Source organism: Molothrus aeneus, chromosome 12, assembly GCF_037042795.1.
Source record: "Molothrus aeneus isolate 106 chromosome 12, BPBGC_Maene_1.0, whole genome shotgun sequence".
Lineage (NCBI taxonomy): Eukaryota > Metazoa > Chordata > Aves > Passeriformes > Icteridae > Molothrus > Molothrus aeneus.
The window spans coordinates 5023361-5041413 of record NC_089657.1 but is presented as its reverse complement, the minus strand read 5'-3'; the positions used below and the strand labels follow the sequence as shown (position 1 = coordinate 5041413).

Here is an 18053-nt window from a genome sequence, read left to right as displayed (position 1 = left end):
GGGAAGAATGAGGAGAGTTCAAGGCTGAGCAACAAACCCCAACCTTCTGTGGCCATTTCAGAGCCAAAGCCAGAGGGGGTTCCTTAGCAGTTCATTTATTTCAGGCAAAAAGCCCAATCCATGAGAAACGGGTGTTCAGAGGAGGGGAAGTAAGAGCTCAACTTAAGGCAAACACTGCAAATTGAAACAATTCTTCAGTGTTGAAGTCAAACACTTTACCCTTCTGAGCACACGAAAAGCTCGCAAGGAGAACGTTTTCTTCAGTTTTTCTCCTTAAAAAAAAAATTAGGATTAAGAGATATGCTAAAGCCTGAGTTATCTCATTAATGGTACTGGTAAGATTAACAGCAAGAATTAAACAATCCCATTATTACTTAATGGCCTTTAAAAATGTATTGCCTTAATATTTATAATCAGACTCTTTAAGATTAATAATGCTGATTTGCCACCTTCCCATCACAAGCCATTTCTCACACTTACCCAACTTCCACAGAACTCTCCAAAGAAAAAAACTGAAGTTACATCTGACAAATTCTAAAGTAAAAAGGAAAGAAACCACATGCATCCATAAATTATTTTTTATTCCAGCTCTTGGTTTACATTGCACAGGAAACACAGGTAATCCCAAAAGCATTCAGGACTTGCAACATTACACAAAGTCCCAAAACTGAATTCATCACACTAATGCCAAGCTGCCCCTTAGACTCTAAACTTGGGTAAACTGGAGAGACCAAAAAAAATTTTTTTTTAAAAATCAGAAGTAGCAAGGAACAAGATTCCTATGGTCTGCTAGGAAAACTTAACCCAGAGCTTTATCCTGCCTAAAGATGAAGTGGCCCAAAAGTCTCATGGATTCCCTCAAATTCCAAATTCCAGACAGACCAAGATGGTCCAGATGCTCTTCAAGCCACAACCCAGAGCTCTGCTGTTGTCCAAACTCCCTCAGGATTTCCTGGCAAAACCCAAAAATCCAACCAAACCTCCTTCTGCTGCCAAGAAAATTTTGTGCTACTTGAAAAGTTAATCAACACAAACAATCTTTTCATCCTAGCAATATTAAACCATAAAGGCTGAATAACATGTTGGCCATCAACTGTTGACCCTGCACTCAAATTTGCTGAAACTAGTGAATGCTGGCAGGATATTTTGCCCTTGGATGAGGTCCCTGCAGCCTCTCCTCCACACATATGTTCAACCATTTGTTTTAGTGATGACTTGAAAGAGCAGCTCCTCATTAGCTGCTCCTGTGCAGACTCCAGCACTCACCCACTGCCTTCAGCAGCATCACCTGCACCACAGGAAGTTAAATACATACAAAGATTTTCACAAACCAAGCTTCAAATGCCCAGCACTAAAGCCAGCAGTGCAGGATGGCAGCATCGGCTCTCAAGGATTCTTAAGTAAATAGACCTGGATGTCACTTTGGACCTCAGAATATCAGCCTGTCATGGCAGGAGAAAGCAGAGACATGTGGCTCCATGCAATTAATAGTATTTAAAACATTTGCCTCTAAAACCTGGCAAACTACCAAAAATTTTACACTTTTTTTTTTAATTTAAAAAGCTTTTTATTAAAAAAATTATGTGCACAGTTCATAATTAAATGTCTTCTTTCCTTTGACTTGGTTTCATTCAAACACAGACATTTTACTGGCTTAAGTTTTATACAAATCCCACAAGGTAAAAACCCCAACAGACACATACAAATTCAGGAGAGGGTATTGCTCAAGGGATTTTTTTTCCCCCCACCTCATATTAAGAAGTGCAATTTTGCTTCTATGGTCCTTTAAAGTGAAACAGTTTTTTCCCCTCAGTAAAACAACACTCTCCAGGAAGAATTGCACCACGTACACAAAATATATGAAGGTCTCAGCTCTACCCAGCTTCCCCATGCACTGATTCAGGTCTGAGGGATCTATATGAAAATTGTGCTTACAGTAACTCATCCCTAGCAGCACAGACAGGGCAGTAAATGCACTCACACTCTGTGAAATTGCTGGGGAAGGGAAGTCAATACCATCTACAATTAGAGCAGTGAAATGTTTGTATTTACCAGAACTCTCCTGCTTTTCCACACAAATGTGTGCCTGCCTCGAGCCACCTGAGCTGTGTGGCTGAACTGCAAGTCCAGTGTGGGGATACATTCCCCGAAAATCCATAATTTAACACAGAACTCTAGGGTTTTATCTCACTGAACCTGATTCTTCCACACATCCTTCTGGCCCCACTTAAGATAAAAGAACTACTACCTTTATTTTGCCCTCTAGAACATCCCAGCTCCAGGGGGAATTTCAAAAAGAACTCAGCTTTGGTTTAACATTCCCTTCACTGAAAACAGTGAACTGTGCTACTGGCTTTGGAAAGATTTCATTTTAAAAGTTTTCTGGATTAACTCTTCAACATTTTGAGGAAACAAGAATATTAAAAATTAGGCTTTTAGTAACTCCAAGAACAAGGTTCCTCATCAGTTCCTCTCCTTTCAGCTGCAGCTGAAAGAGACTCTACACATTTTATCATTTATCCTTAAAAAAACTAGAAGGCCATTCCCTTTAGAATCCTCAAAAAAATCAAGTTTTATTCCAATTTGCTCAAGTTTTCCAATGCAGAGTGTTGGTTTTTGTGAAAAAGTAGGAAATACCCAGATCACCTGAAATTTTAAGTACTCACTTAGGAAAGTATTTACCTGCTCTGAGACAGAAAACTGACTGAACCTACTGTGCAGACCTCTTGTATTGAAGCATTTATAACTACAGGGACAAGAGTCAAAGTTTATATTTAAATGCAAAGTCATAAGACTGTGCTTTCTAATGTGAAAATGTTTCTAAATTTAAAGCAGAAGCTTGCAGTGTCTGCTGAAAACCTACCCCAGAAAACCTTACATGAAATGGGTGGACATGTCTTTGTATAAAGAGCATTTCAGAATCTGGAACGTAGAAATACAGTGCAAAAAACCCAGAAATAGTCTGAAAAATAGTTTTTACATATCAAAACCTCCCAGATTAGAAAGGAATTATAAAGTAGAGGTATGGTGCTAAGAAGTTGTCTGACAAATGAACAATGGGTTATTTCCCTCACAGGGGGAAATTATTTTTTTATGGGCATATAGTGACAGGACAGGGGGGAATGGCTTCACACTGACAGGGAGTGGGTTGAAATTGGATACAAGGGATAAATTCTTTGATGTGAGGGTGGTGAGGCCCTGGCACAGGTGCCCAGAGCAGCTGTGGCTGCCCCTGGATCCCTGGAAATGCCCAGGGCCAGGTTGGACATTTGGGCTGGGAGCAGCCTGGGACAGGGGATGGTGTCCCTGCCATGGCAGGGGGTGGGATGAGATTGTCTTTAAAATCCCTTCCAACCCAGGCCATTCTGTGATTAATCAAAAACAGTATTTCAGTCAGAAGTCTAATTTAGAATTCATCATGTTTTACCCTAAATGGCCACTTTGAATGCTGTGAAACATGATTTGCAGCCAGAAGCACCAAATACATAAATTCTTCCACATCAAAGGAGTAGTTTGTAAATTTTGGATGTTCTCCCAGTGTTGGGTGGTGTCCCTAGAAAAACAAGATAAGGACTTTTAGACAGAAAAGATCAATACATCTTCCATTCAAAGAAGCAAGGAAAAAATTGAGGATCTGCCATTTTAATTTATTATTTCTGATCCACTGATCTGCTCTGAGGCAAAAGAATCAGCAAAGGAACTGCATAACAGCCATGCTATGAATGGTTCATGGCCAGTTAATTTCATTTCTCTTCTTCCCTCAACCATTAATATCAAATGATTTCTTAATCTTAACAGGGAAGTTAATTTGGCCTAAAGAATGAATATCATATTTCAAACACCAGAACATAGATGGGTAAAGCAGGATAACTGTGAAGTCCTTCAGTTCCAGCACCTCACCCTTCCAGTGTGGCCACCATTACCTGATCTTGAGGGAATACTTTATTCCTTTTCCTCCAGGTGATGTAATGAATGCCCCTCAGCCTTGCCAAATCCAGGTAACAACGTTCATCTTCACAATTGTATCTAGGGACAGGCAGAAAAAACATATTTACCTACAGAGGTTAGGCTGAGGTTACCAGGGTGAAAGAGGAAAAAACTGAAATGTCTCTTGTCCAGTTGTAAGGCACCAAAACCATGGACAAATTCAGAAACAACAGCAAGGGCTGTTTCTGCTCTCCAGATGTGGCCTTGGAGGCAGCTTGAGGCACATCTGCATGTCAGACATGTCCCTGTCCAGCTGCAGCAGCTCTTGGACATGTGAAAAACAACCCCTGAGTTTCTGAACTTCTTTGGAGACTGGACAAAACATTCTTGAGCCAAGCCTATGCTGCAAAACACCAGTTCTGCAGCCTTCCCACAGCAGAATTTCCCAGGATGGAGAATTCAGAGCCCTTCTAAGAAGCATTTTGGATTTCTGCTTTGTTCTGTAGATTGGAGTGTCTGCTGACACCCCTACTTTGTGATAAAACAAGTTTTAAAAGGAAGCTACAAGAGAAATGTAGGCAAAACACAACAATACAGAACTGACCTTGGCCAGCAAGCTGGTGCTGAGGTCCTGAGCAGAAAAAGGAGGATATGAAAACCTCCAGGGGGGTGCCAGCACATAATCAATTCATATCAATAATAGCCCTGGACATGCACATAACCAGCTCACCTGGATCACTAAAGCATCCTTAGATCTCAGGCTGACCAGGCAGAGCCTGAGCAATGAGGTTTTCTCATTGTTTGCCATTTCTGTACCATGGAAGATGAAGAAATCACAGGCTAAGCCTGTATGATATAATTACACTGCATTTTATAATGAAAGCTTTCTCTGTTTTGATCCCCAGGAGAAGAGGCTGCCAAATATGAAATCTACACAAGGCCTCAAGACAAACATTGATGGTCAAATACCAGGAAGGGAGAGGCTTCATTAACACACAGCAACAAACAGGAGCAGCTGTGTGTGCAATAGAAGGGGAAGGACAGACAAACAGACTTACAGCTCAAAGACAACAGCCCAGTCTGGCAGAAAGAGCAGGTGGGTCAGGCCAGCTCCATGTATCCCAATGAAAATATCAGAGTTGTGGGTAATTCTCAATTGCTCTGAAAATTCAAGCTCCCTGCAGACAACACAACAAAAGTGGTTAAAAAAAAAAAAAAAAAAAAAAAAAAAGGGGATGATGTGGCAGCTCTATCCACCCCAGCAGAACATGGGGAAAGCACAAAAGTGGCTGAAGGGAATACTGGAAGAGAGAACTGATTTTGCAAGGAACAATGCTAAGGATCACAAGTGCTGCAGCCAGCAGTAACTCAGCATGGAAGTAAAAGAAATGCAGGCAGGTTTCAAAACTTCACAAGAATTTGTTTCAAAAATACTTTGGTCAACCTAAAGTTTTTGTAAGTTTAAGAGTTTTTCTTTTTACTTGCCTTTAAAAAAATGCATCACTTTAAAAAAACCCCAAAAACTAAGAACAAAATACCCCAAACAAAACCCAAAAACCCAGCATAAAAGACCTGTTTCTGAACTGCACTCAGTGTAATGTAAAATACACAAATAAACATCCTCCCACTGTCTCTGCTTGGTCAGAATGTCTCAGTGCTGCTTGTTTCTCACTCTTCCTGCATCATTTGGGACAGCTCCAGGTGGAGCTGCTGCCATTTGGGACAGGCATTCATTGTTTGGGAGCTTCTTCAGTCCATTTCTTCCTGGCACAGTGCCTGCTACACCTGGCACCACAAACTGACCTCAGGTGGTGTCTTCAGGGGCCACCAGAGCAGCAAATAATCAGAGTTATTACTGATTACCAAGCTAAGGCTCATATTAAATAAGACACCAACATCATAGAAGAGAAACCTCTTTTAGCACAGTTATTGCAGAGCAAAATGCAAAAAGGTGATGGGAACACAGCTGGCCTTGGGAGAGGGCACAAAAGGGATTTCCAGCCTTGTTCATTGTTCATTCAGCTTTAACCTGAGCCTACTACCCCTAACCAGTGCATCATGGAATGGGTGTGCTCCACCACCTCCCCCAACACTGCTCCTTCCCAGTGCTGGGATTTGGCCAGGTTGGCCCTGGGGACAGACACAGCTGGCAGCAGCCCCAGGCAGCAGGAGCTCACACCAGCCTCCTGCACCAACTCACTTGTACTTGTAGTCCACCACCTTGACCTCCAGCGTTGACACTGTTTTCAAAGCATTCACAAGCTGGGGAGAATAATAAAAAGACAAGGATTTGGTGTCCTCCCTCAGTTAATTGCTCCCTTGCACTCCTGACCTGGTGAAGATAAAACCAACTCCTGCCTTTGCCATTTTACCAGAACACAAACTCTGTGCAGCAGTGGAGGCATCAGCTGAGGACAGCCCAGCAGAAAAAGCACAAATCCTTGGCTCTGTCTGCTCTGCCACTGAGCTGCTGCATCACACCAGCCTCAGCTTCTCCCTACAAAAGGTGGGGATGATAATCCCAGTTCATTTTTGTCAGGCTCTAACAGTAAAGAATGAAAGCAGGTATTAAAACATTAAATAATATCATTTTACCATGAAAGAAGCTTTTACACAAGTCCATGAAGTTGCATGATTCAAAAACATAAATCAATATGAAAATTCATTATGTTCTGAGTGCACAAACAAGGGCTTGTGCTTTTCAATCTGTAGGCATTACAAAGGGATAGACTTCAACACTGGAGATGCTATAAATAAAAGGAATAATTTGAAAGTGAAATAATTTCATTTTATCAGAAGATCTGCAGTGTCTGTTTGCTCAGAGGAAATACTTTTAGTATTATATTTGCAGTCTTCCACTGGATATTTAGAAAGGGCAGCAAGGTTCAGTGTCTGGGGTACAGAAATGGAGACTGCCTAGAAGACATTTCAGAACAAATTAATATAAACATTGGACATATTTGTCCAAGATTTGCCAGAAAATAGATGTCTTGGCTGTACCTGAAAAAAAAAATCAACCCAATAAGCAAAATTTAACTTCTACTAAATATTTTTAAAGACACAAAGGACCACACCTCATTCTGGTTTAATATTTTCCGGTAATCTGTGCTGCGGGCGAGGATGGTGACTCGAATTTTCCCATCCTAAAAAGAAAGAAGCAGCAGTGTATTAGCTAAGAGGCAGCCCTCACAAGAAAAACAATCCCAAACTCTTCCATTATTACTTCTGGCAATTATTTGAGCAACTAAATATGTTCCTTCCACATGTAATAAATAGATGGTGTAACCACCTTAAAATGCACATTTGTATTTTCTGACAGATTCAAAGCATCAAAAACTTTGTGAAATTTGGATTATTAACCAAGAACTAAATATTTTCTGAAGGATTTCTTTTATTCAGTACAAAAGAGCCTTTGTATTACACATTATCTGGCAGTTTTTGAAAGCAGGAAAGCAGCTTTCTGGATGGCTTGTGCACAAGTTCCTTGGGAAAAAAAAAATTTTACTTCTATAACAGCTCCTCCTTTTACCTCTTTTAATTAATTGGACTCACAGGGGCGAGCGCTCCAAGTGAAATAAAGAGATTTAACTGCATGGCTCCCATTAGTGTCAGCAGGAGAAGCATAACTAAATGCCTGTGCAGAGCTCTGAATGTGCCCCTCAGCAATAATTTGTGGGCCTCTCTCCAGCAGACACTTCAACCAGCCCAGAGCTGCCCTGGCCACCAAGGCAACGTGCAGAAACCACCAGTGTGAGCAGCAGAGAAGCCCAGAGCAGCCAGATGGTGCTGGGCAAGCATGGAAGGAGCAGGTTCCTCTGTTTCCAGCTCTGATCCCAGCTCAGCAGTATCCAAGGGGGTGGATTAAGGGCAAGCTCTGCTCTGCTCTGCTCTGCTCTGTGGGATTCCCACTGCTGCTCCATGGAACTCGTGTCTGATTTAACTAGAAAGGACACAAAGGCCTCCAGCACAGAGGATGGACACAGGGATGAGACCCTAAGGTTGGAAGGAGAATGCTCTAAAGTCTGTCCTACAGAAATAAGACATAAGGGCAACTTCCACAAACATACACAAATGTTCTCTGAAGGCCTTTACCGGGGAAACCCAAGCCCTAAACATCACAGGAAAGGACAAAAAGTACACAGGTACACCCCCATTCCCCACTGGGCTCAGTTTGCCACTGCTGTTCCCTGGCAAGAGCCACCAGCTCCATACTGCAGCTGCTTTATGCAGTTATCACACCTTGGGTCCTTCCTGGGTGATATTTAATCTGTGTAGCACATGCTGAGAAAAAGCTCTGAACAGCCCCGTGCCGTGGCAGCCGGAGATCTGAAATTAAAAAAGGAACTGTTAATATACAGAGTTATTTCACTCAGAAAACTGAGCTTTGTGATCAGGTTTTTAACGTTCTTGTGGAACAAAAGCCCAGTGTCATGCACTGTGCTATTCACTGCATCACAAGTGGCACTTTCATTTAGAAGGAAATATAACTAGTGCTAGAGCCTGATGAGTGTGTGAGCTAATGCCCTCAGGGAAGTCTGACTATGTTTAAGCTCTTGTGCTCTGCAAAAATACCAGTTAGTTCACAATGCCCACCCATTAAAGGGGAATAATTTGCACCTCCTGAGCTGTGACATAGGAGGCTGCACACAACCAGCTGGAATAACTTTAAATTCCCAATCTTTAGGGAAGATCATTCCTGTTTGGAGCTGGAACCCTCAGTGCAGTGTATTTCACTATATTGGAGGGATTCCCCAGCTCAGATCCTGCCCTCCAGGTGGGAATGGATGGATAAAGGCACTCACCAGAGGGGTGTTATAGAACAATCCGTACCGCATCCGAGGCAGCAGAGAGAACACGGCTTCTTTGAAGCACACCTGGAAGGGAACCACGAGCAGTTACCCCCCAGTGCTCCTCCCCAGCCCATTCACTGCCTGCCCTGCTCCTAACGAGGCAGCAATTACTGCTCCTGCCAAGGACAGCCCAGCTGCCTCGGCTGTGCCAAGGAACAGAACAAAGATCCCAAAGGAGCTCTCCCTCCGGACGTGCAAGTGTGGGAAGAGGTGATGGAAACGCCTCCAGGCAGAAGAAACATGGACTAAAGAGAAGGAAACCAGTTAGGGAGTTTAGAATAGATTGAGGAGGCTGAAATAAGCTCTGGATAGATGCATTTTTTGGTGTATTTTTTTTTTAATGATAAGCAGCAAGAATGCCAAGAGTTACAAGAGGAAAGAAACACCTCAGAAAGATCATTTGAAAACCCTTAACTTCAGTTGGGAGTCCTGCAGAAGCAAAACCCATTCATAAATACAACCTCTGAGGACACAAAAGTTAGGTCCATCTATAGAAAGGATAGACACATCACAGAATCAGGTTACAGTTCTGTCTCTTGTTTCTAAGGTAGAATACTCATATTACACAAATTAAACGTGAATGGAAAAGTATTAATGCTTTCCTCTGGAGCACCCATTACTGCAAGAAGCTTGAGAAATTGTCATATTTGCTCCCTAGTGACCACGAATTAAAACAAAATATAGAATTCCATACCCTTTTAGAGTCAAAAGTTTTCAAGTGAATTATTTCATAGTCAGTAAATGCCTTCCATGTCTCACTGAACAGGTCACCATAGCCATATGAACTCTAGGAGGAAAGCAAAAAAAAAAAAAAACAAGGGCACAACAATTACAAAAATGCATATTAGAACCTCTCTTCATGATTTACAGGTCCTGTATATGAGTTTTAATACAGTTAATATGTGCAACATCACCACAGGACCCAAGGCAGCCTAGTGCAGAACACAGACATTACACAGCACCAAACTCTGTGTTTGCACTGGCAGGTAACTCAAATTACCTTTCAGTGGTTAATTTTTAATAAAAACTTCTACAAATTAGCAAACTAGACAATTTCTTCAGCAGATTATAATTTCTGAGTTAGGAGTGAGAATTACTTTTCCCAGAGCCAACAGAACACAAGTTAAATTTGAAGTATCACAAACACAGGGATGGTGAGAGGCCTGAATCTCAACTCCTGAGATTAAAAAAAAAAAAAACAAAAACCACCTGAGAATTCAAGTGCAGCACTGAAGTTTGAGGTAACAAGTCACAACAAGCTTGTTTTGCATTTGCCTGTTTTGGGAATGTCACTTGCATATGGCAGCTGTATCACAAACTGAAGGCAACGATCTCATTTGATGGAAGAAACACCCGGGGATTTCTGTACAGAGCAGTAAAAAACTTTCATTCTATGGGGAACTTTTAAAGAGCCATCAGCAGGGGCTCCTGCCTTCCATCTGTCACCTTTCCTGCTCATCCCAGGGCTGAGTCACCACCTCTGGCTCTTGCCATGCAATTAAACGTGCCCTCAGTGGCCCTGGTGCAGATTCTCACTAAAGCTTCCTTTCAACTCTGGGGCCAGCTCAGGCTGCTTGGAAAGTGGGGACATTCTAAATAAGAAATTTGAAAATAGGACTACAAGTGATAGCAGGAGAGAAGAGATATCTGGTGAGATGTAAAATAATCTAAAGGGCACCAGATTTCCTTTGGTTCAAGAGGCTTTCCTCGTGCTCTGCCATTGGGTATTAATAAATTTTACAATCTAGACTCCCTTCTGGCCATGTATTACAAGAACTGCTCTCCCAGATTAGAAGTGGAGAACTGATGAAAGCACCACTTCCTAACCCTCTCTGCTCTCCTTAAAAGTGCTTTATAAACATATCTTCCCTGCATTCACAGTGATCTGCACACCAACACCCAGTGGAATTCCTACTCATTTTCTGCTTTGTTTAACCTACATCTAAGGGCATTGCTCTTTAATAAGAACAGTAGGTAGGAAGTATGGCCAAATCTAATTACATCAAGTAAAAAAAAAAAAAGAGAGAATGAATAATAAGCTCAAGTCCACCTTTTGATGAGCACAGACAGTTCATCAGCAGTTGACTGGTGCCATCACCTGGTTTTACATAGCAATGAACTCCAGCTGCCTGAGCAGGTGATGCTCATTTAAATTGATAACAGTGTGGCATTGCTTTGAATGGTACATCTGAAAGAGTTATTTGATTCTGCAGATATAAGACAAAGAGCTGCTTTTCAAAGTAATTTGCAATGCTGTCTGACACCTGATCTTTTCAGAAAGCCACCAGAGCTGGATTAACAGGTCCTGTGCAACACCTAGAGAGCTCGCTCATCTGAGAGATGGCACCGATTTTAGCTTTAAAATACAATAGAATTAGAAAAAAAACAGTTTCTCCCAGCCAAACAGGTTTCTCATAAAACAGCAAGCAGGGGATATTTGCAGTTCTCTACTGAAGTTTAGTTGTCCTGGCACTAAATGCTCAGAGAGAAAACTCAACAATTTATGATCACAAACCAGGTGTGGGACAGTGACATATTCAAGAACTGTTATTTCTGGACCTAATTATGCACTTTATCTGGCATATTACAAATTGCCCCTTTTTTTGTTTAGTTTGATACCCTCCTACATAACTTAAATACTGTCCAATAAAAGTAATATTACTCAAACATAGTAGTGATTTCAACTCAGCAGCATAGCAGAAACTTAAACACTTGTTTTATGTTTTCATGGCAGTGTGAGAGGTGACTGAGGGAAGTAACTGCTAAGAAGGCTACTTAAAGAAATTAAATATTAAACTCTGTTTTAATATATATAAGGATTTCATTTAGCTGTTTTCTTTGCTAGAGGCTGCACATCACTGATTTACAAACACACAAGACTGCATTTCTTTTTAAATATAGAACAAACAGTTGAGCAAATCTACTTCAATATTCCAAGAGAAAAAAACCTACAAAAACCAGTTAAAACTTCAAATGCTACAGATCAGAAATACTGATCAGATTATTTTTGAGGCCACACCAAAAAAGGGCATAACTATGTGCTAGCAAAGCTGAGCATTCCAACAGCACATGGTTTATCATAGAAAATCTGTTCTCTAACTATTGCTCATGCACCTGCATTAAAAGGATCCAGAAATTTATCAGTTCCACATGGCTGTGGCCACAAGAGAGCTGAGGACTGGCTACCAAACCCTTCAGAGCCTCTATAAAGCAGAAATACAACCCATCAGAAATATGTTAAAAGCAGAGCAGACTTACAGTGTCCCACATGACTATGTTGACATTAGTACTGAAGGAATTATTGATATGCTGGGTAATGTAAAGATTGACAAAATCACAGAAGTGATGGTACATATTAACACCTGAAAAAGAAAGAATTGTTAGCAAAACACTGCATTACTTGCTCCACTTTTATTGGTTTATGCAGGTTAGCATCCTGCATTTCATATTAGCTTCCCCTGCTTGAATCCTCCTAATACACCCTAAAAAAGAACATCTAAAAGGAAGGAATCAAAGAAAGAAATATGAGGTAAAACATGTTTTTTTAAAAAAAACAGAGTTAGAAGAGTGGCCAAAAGAAAGAATAAGATGAGCTTCATGTGCTGTTTGTCTTTAGAGTCTGCAGCTGCTTTCTGAAGGATGTGAAAGGATCTCCTGCTTTAACACAGACCAGTCAGGCACAGGGAAACATGAGAAGTGGCCTTAGGACAGCTCTGGTTCTGTTTTAGTGGGGCTGGGGGAAGCTCTGTCCATGGAACCACAGGACAAACTTGCACTTTCACACCAGCCACAGCCCAAGCCATCCCTCAGGTCCTCTCTTGTTCATTCTTGGTGCACAAAAATGTCCATGAAACAGAGGCGAAAGAAAATAATAATAAACTAAAGATATCAATTACCTGCATCTAATTTCATGAAATATGTTGGCTTTTCAATAACAATGTCACACTTCCCATCTTCTAGAGGCCTGAAGTCTAATGCAGTGAATGTCTGGAGCTCTGCAAACCTAGAAAGATTCAATCACACAGAATATGCTTTGACATCAACACACTTAAACAAATGTACTTCCTTATGTCTCAGATTTAGCAACTGTCCTTCCAGTCCATTTCAGTTAACAGGACTGCTGAAAACTGATGGAGTCTGACAATTAAAGTTATTTGAAATTATAATGGAATGTTCTTCAGGGCTTCTAGAGGTTAAACACTGCCTTTGATCTCAAGAGTGAGCAGCACCTTTGATCTCCAAATCAAGGCAGAGGGATGTAACAAAGAGCCTCAGAACCTGGATTTGTGGCTTCACCCAACTTGATCTGCCTTGCCAGAGACACTTAAGTGAGATTTCCATGCTTTGGTTGGAATAATGAATGTAGAGGCAGTATTTATTGTTCCTGCATCTAAACAAGGATAAGCAGCTGTGATGACAATAGCAGGTAGAGGAGAAAACTCTTCCTCCTCTGCAGCAGAAGAGGAATTAAATTAAACATCAATGAAAAATGGGGGAAGAAAAAGAAAATACAAGCAAAGCATAAGAATGAATTATTATATGGACCTTAATGGCTCCAGTTCCTTCATCAATTAACTGGCAAGGCAGCTTTGAAGTGCTAACATGCAAACTGTGATGCTCTGCACTTCCTACTCAGCCTGTGGACTCAGCCCACCTCACATTCCCAGCCAGGCTCCCTGGGAACCCCAGCACATCCACATCATCCTCACCAAGGGCTGTGGGAACCTCACCAGAAAACAGTGACCCCTTCCACACCCAGACCAGGCACAGCACCAGCACCTTGCCCAGAAAACACCTGGAGGTTACAACTTACAACAGGTTACAACTTCCAATTGCAAGGTGTTTCCACATCTTTTGCTGCTGCAAATGAGGCAGGACACAATTACACACAGTGTGGCTCAGACTTGCTGCAGAGGTGTAATTACCAGAGGTTACTAATATCAGCTCTCAAACTGACCCCAAAAGGAGCAGGTCTTTCCTCAGTATGAAATCCCCTACACACAGCTGGTAATAAAAATAAAAAATAATTAGCAAGTGAGCTTGGAAGCAGCCTTGAGAAGAGATTCTTACCAAGACTGCAGAGGGCTCTTGCGTTGACCTTCAGCCAAAAATGCTTGAACATCGAGGGTACAATGACCACCAATTTCTCCCTTCTGGAAAAAGTCTTCTTTGAATCTAATGCAAATTAGAAAAAGTCTATCAGCTTTTGTGCAACGGTGCCTGCAATCTCAGTTACACACTCAAGCCAGTGCTGCTTAGTCTCAGTTCAGCAAGGCACTTCACACATATTTAAAATTTAAGTATTTTCCTCAGTGTAAATCAAGAATTTCTAGAATTTCTCACAACCCCCACATAACCATAGTGGTGTCCTTGAAGGTGTAGGTATCATCTTAGAAAGCAGCACTTAATAACACCCAGAATGTTAGTAAGAATTATTTACACATACCCACATGAGCAATTTTATCTAATTTTGTTTCATGACAGTGATGCTTCACAGGACCATCACTGATTGGAGTACTTGTGTTTCTAACAATTTCTTACTGAAATTCAGATTTCACAACCCACTCTGCTACCCAAGGATTTTATATGACACATGAGGAGTGAGATGTAAGAACAAATTTCCTGAAAACAAGTTGCCAGCTAAAAGCACTGTCTAAATTAGCTTTCAGGACAGGCTGTGATGATGACAAAACCCATTCTAAAGGGTAATGTCAGTCTCACTCATGAACCAGACCAAGACACTGACTTCAAAGACAAGTCAGAGGGTCACACTAGCACCACTGGTAGGGTTTTTTCATCCAGTTTCCATAAAAGTGAGAACTTGGCTTTTTACACCAGCAGCAGCAGCCAGCAAAGAAGAGGGGCAAACCTTTACAGGGCTTCAGCAGCAAGCCTCTGATCAGCAGTGAAACTGCAGGCAGGAAAAAGTAAAAAGAGTAAAATCCCTAGCAACAAGCAACCCAGCTTTGTTAAATCAATTCTCAAATCCTTTTCCCTGCCATCCCATTTCTGCTATAACCCAGGCAAATCAGAGACCTGTCGTGGTTTCTCTTCACAGCTCGTAAATCAATGTACAGGTTTGTTGCTCTGCAGTGCTGAAGGTACTGGGAGCAGGTCAGAGATGAATCCCCCTGTTAAGAACAAGTAGAATCCTGTCAACAACAAAAATTACTTTTAAAAACAAGTGCAAAGCATCAGATCTGTCAGAAATACCTACTGTTGCTGCAGGCTTGCAATGGGTTTTCACTTCACTGAGCCTCTCTTGAACATACCCAAAGTCTGCTTGTTTCCAGAATATCTGCTGGGCTGTCTCAATGTCACTTGCCCTGGTGTGTGAAGGAAAGAGGAAACAAATCAAGGTTCTGTTGCTCAATTCTAGTAATAACTTCAACAGATCACATTTTTCCACTGAAAGTGGAACAGAGGAACCAGCCAGTTATTTTATTGGCATTTAAGATGCCAAAACAGGAAGCACTTATCAGCTGCATGTAAGTGAAAACATCAATGACAATCTAATTTAAAGCTATTCTCCCCTAAAAGGCTACACATTTTTTTCCACATTTTTTCCTCTGTTTTTAAAGCTAAGAAAGGAAATACAGCTATTTTAGGACTCTGAATTCAAGGCTAAATCAGAATAATGAAAACATTCTGGGAGGAAGCATTTCTAGCAGTATTTTCTTCCTTTAAAAGTTTAATTTTTTTAATCGTGTTGAAAGGCTCATTATGCATAAACACACACATTTTATATATATATATATATATATATATATATATATATATATATACACAGGTGTCCACAAAAAATCACACTTTAAATTCTAAATATTACAATAATGCTTGCTTCACTGCTATATCAAAGTGAGCACTACACTATTTTTTTACCATAGTGCACAGTAGACACTTAAAATTAAACTTACCACCCAGTTTCAACATAATCACACACTGGGTAACTGAACCTGTTCTCTGATCTGCAAGATTTCTCATAACCCCAGCAGGATTTTAGTTTCTTCAAGTGTTTCTGCAACACAGAATGACTGAATCAGGTTTTGCAACAGGAAAATGGGAAATGACTTAAGCAAGTTGTTAGCTTTTAAATGACATCTTGCTCATAAATCTTGCATAAAAGGCTTTTGGTTTGGTCTGTTTTCAAACAGAATTTGAGAAACAACACCCAGATTCCTCACGCACAGCAGAGGCTCCAAAGTGGACACACATGCACATCAATGTGACTCTTGTCTTGTATAAGTTCTAAGACAAATCCTTTCCCTGACTAATTGGCAATGAGGCCAATTAACCACCATCTTTAACTGCTGCAACAAATCACCCCAATAGGACATTTGAACAAACAAACAGAAAAAAGGAAACTTACTTTATATGGGCAAAGAGGATCCTGCTTACAGATGTCAGCAACATGCTGGTTATTGTGCAGAAAGTAGGGGATGTGCTCATCTGGCAAGTTGATGGCTTTGTAGTTGTAGAATGGCTCTTCCTGAATGTTTGGGAATTCAGTAGGATTTTCAGCTTGGGAATTAGCCAGGATTTCTTGCAGTAGCAATCCAAACACAAGCAACATAAACATGGCAACCTGTGAGTTCTGTACTTTTAAAATAAAATAGAAAACAAAAAGAAATTAACGTATCTGCAGCATTTCAAGAACACAGGACAAAATTCAGTCAGAGTCAGACATACAGTCGAAGAATTTGTACTTGCATTTCTGGGGTGGTTTCTTTTTCCTGTGAAGACCAAACTTTCACTGAGAGGCCAGACTGCACAACCTCAGGATTATCTTTGAATCATTAGTCATTGAGTGTTATTATGCACTACAAACTCCCAGTCAAGCTAAAATGGGTGTGTTTACTTTAGCTAAATGCCAAGGGATCCTGAGAGTTCAGTGGGGAAACCAAGTATAGAGCATGTAATATCCAGTGAGAAGGGAAAAAAGTACAAGAGCTGGGGGGAGGGGTGAGAAAAGAAGGATTTTTAGTTTTAAAATAAGTATGAAAAAAACCACATTCTCCATTTTGAACTAATAATTGGCTGAGGGAAAAATAGGCAGACACAAATAGAGGGTCACAGCTAAGTCTTATAGGATGCCTGCTTTTAGTGCTTAACATCATGTTAAAGAAACTTGACTACTGACTATATTCTATATATAATTTTATATATAATAGAAGTGTATTTATATATATACACATGTACACACACACAGCCCCACACATCTCTATACCCTAAAGCTGACTGCATTCCTTCCTGCTAATACAACCTTCTCATCTAACACCCCTGCTTTGAACCATTAAACTTCCTGAGGAAAAGAAATGTATGGCCTATATCTAAACTCCACCTTTTTTGGCGTTATAATTTGCTAAAATTTGCATGCTTGCTTTCAACTGAAGCCTTTAGCAAAATTCCTACGATATAAGTAGTTTTACCTGTTTGGTTTGAGAGGAACCGCTTCAGCTTTCCCAGGTACAGAAACCTAGAGCGGGGGAGGAAGGTGGAGTTAGGTATGTCCTGAAAAAGGAGATTTCCTCAGTATCCTGCTCCTAGGGACACTGTCCTGCTCTAGGGACACGTTCCCAGCAAGGAGAGCAGCTGGCCCAGCCCGGGCACTGCGCTAACCCGGCTCTCGGTTCCCTGTCCCCGCACACAGCCGGGGCACGGGCTATTTCACACGGATCCCCTCTTCCATCACAAACCCGGCCGTGGCCCCAAAACACGCGGCCCTTGCCCACCCCTGGGCGCTGTCACTTGGGGAAGGTGCCCGGCCTCCTGAGCCAGGCCGTGCCGGGCTCCGTGATAGACCCAGAACCGGACCCAGACCCGGCCCGCTCGGACCTGGCGCCTGACCCACGCTTGTCACACCCGCGCTGGACCCGGCACGGCCGCCCCGCCCTGCGCTCCCCTGCCCCGCCACAGCATCGCCTCTCACCGCGTATCACCGCGTATCGCACCGCGTGTTTCACCGCGTATCTCACCGCGTGTTTCACGGCGTATCTCACCGCGTTTTACCGCGTATCGCACCGCGTGTCTCAGCCCCGCCGGCCCCGAGGAGCCCCGCGGCCCACGGGACCGGCCGCTGCTCCTGTTGGGCGCTCGCCGCCGGCCTCAATCCTCATGTCCGGGGGCAGCGCTCGGCGCGGCCCCGCCGGGCTCCGTGCGGGTGCGAGGGAGGAGCGGGCGGCACCGCCGGGACCGCCCCGCCCGGGGCGGCGGGAGCCGGGCGAGGAGGCAGGGAGGGAAGGCAGGCAGGGAAGGCAGGCAGGGAAGGAGGCAGGG

General features: G+C 42.2%; 1 protein-coding gene across 1 annotated transcript; it reads right to left on the bottom strand.

Annotated features, from left to right (window-relative positions):
* Positions 1-564: 564 nt before the first annotated feature.
* Positions 565-17867, bottom strand: EOGT (EGF domain specific O-linked N-acetylglucosamine transferase). The gene is made up of 17 exons (XM_066557942.1): positions 17777-17867; positions 17207-17253; positions 16147-16376; positions 15695-15795; positions 14995-15103; positions 14814-14908; positions 13848-13952; positions 12674-12780; positions 12036-12139; positions 9472-9564; positions 8730-8801; positions 8167-8253; positions 7002-7070; positions 6128-6189; positions 4986-5105; positions 3924-4026; positions 565-3553 (listed from the first exon to the last, which is right to left on the bottom strand). Exons 3-17 carry the CDS (start codon positions 16354-16356, stop codon positions 3407-3409), a joined length of 1584 nt encoding a protein of 527 aa, XP_066414039.1. The 5' UTR covers positions 16357-16376; positions 17207-17253; positions 17777-17867; the 3' UTR covers positions 565-3406.
* Between the last annotated feature and the right edge of the window lie 186 nt (positions 17868-18053).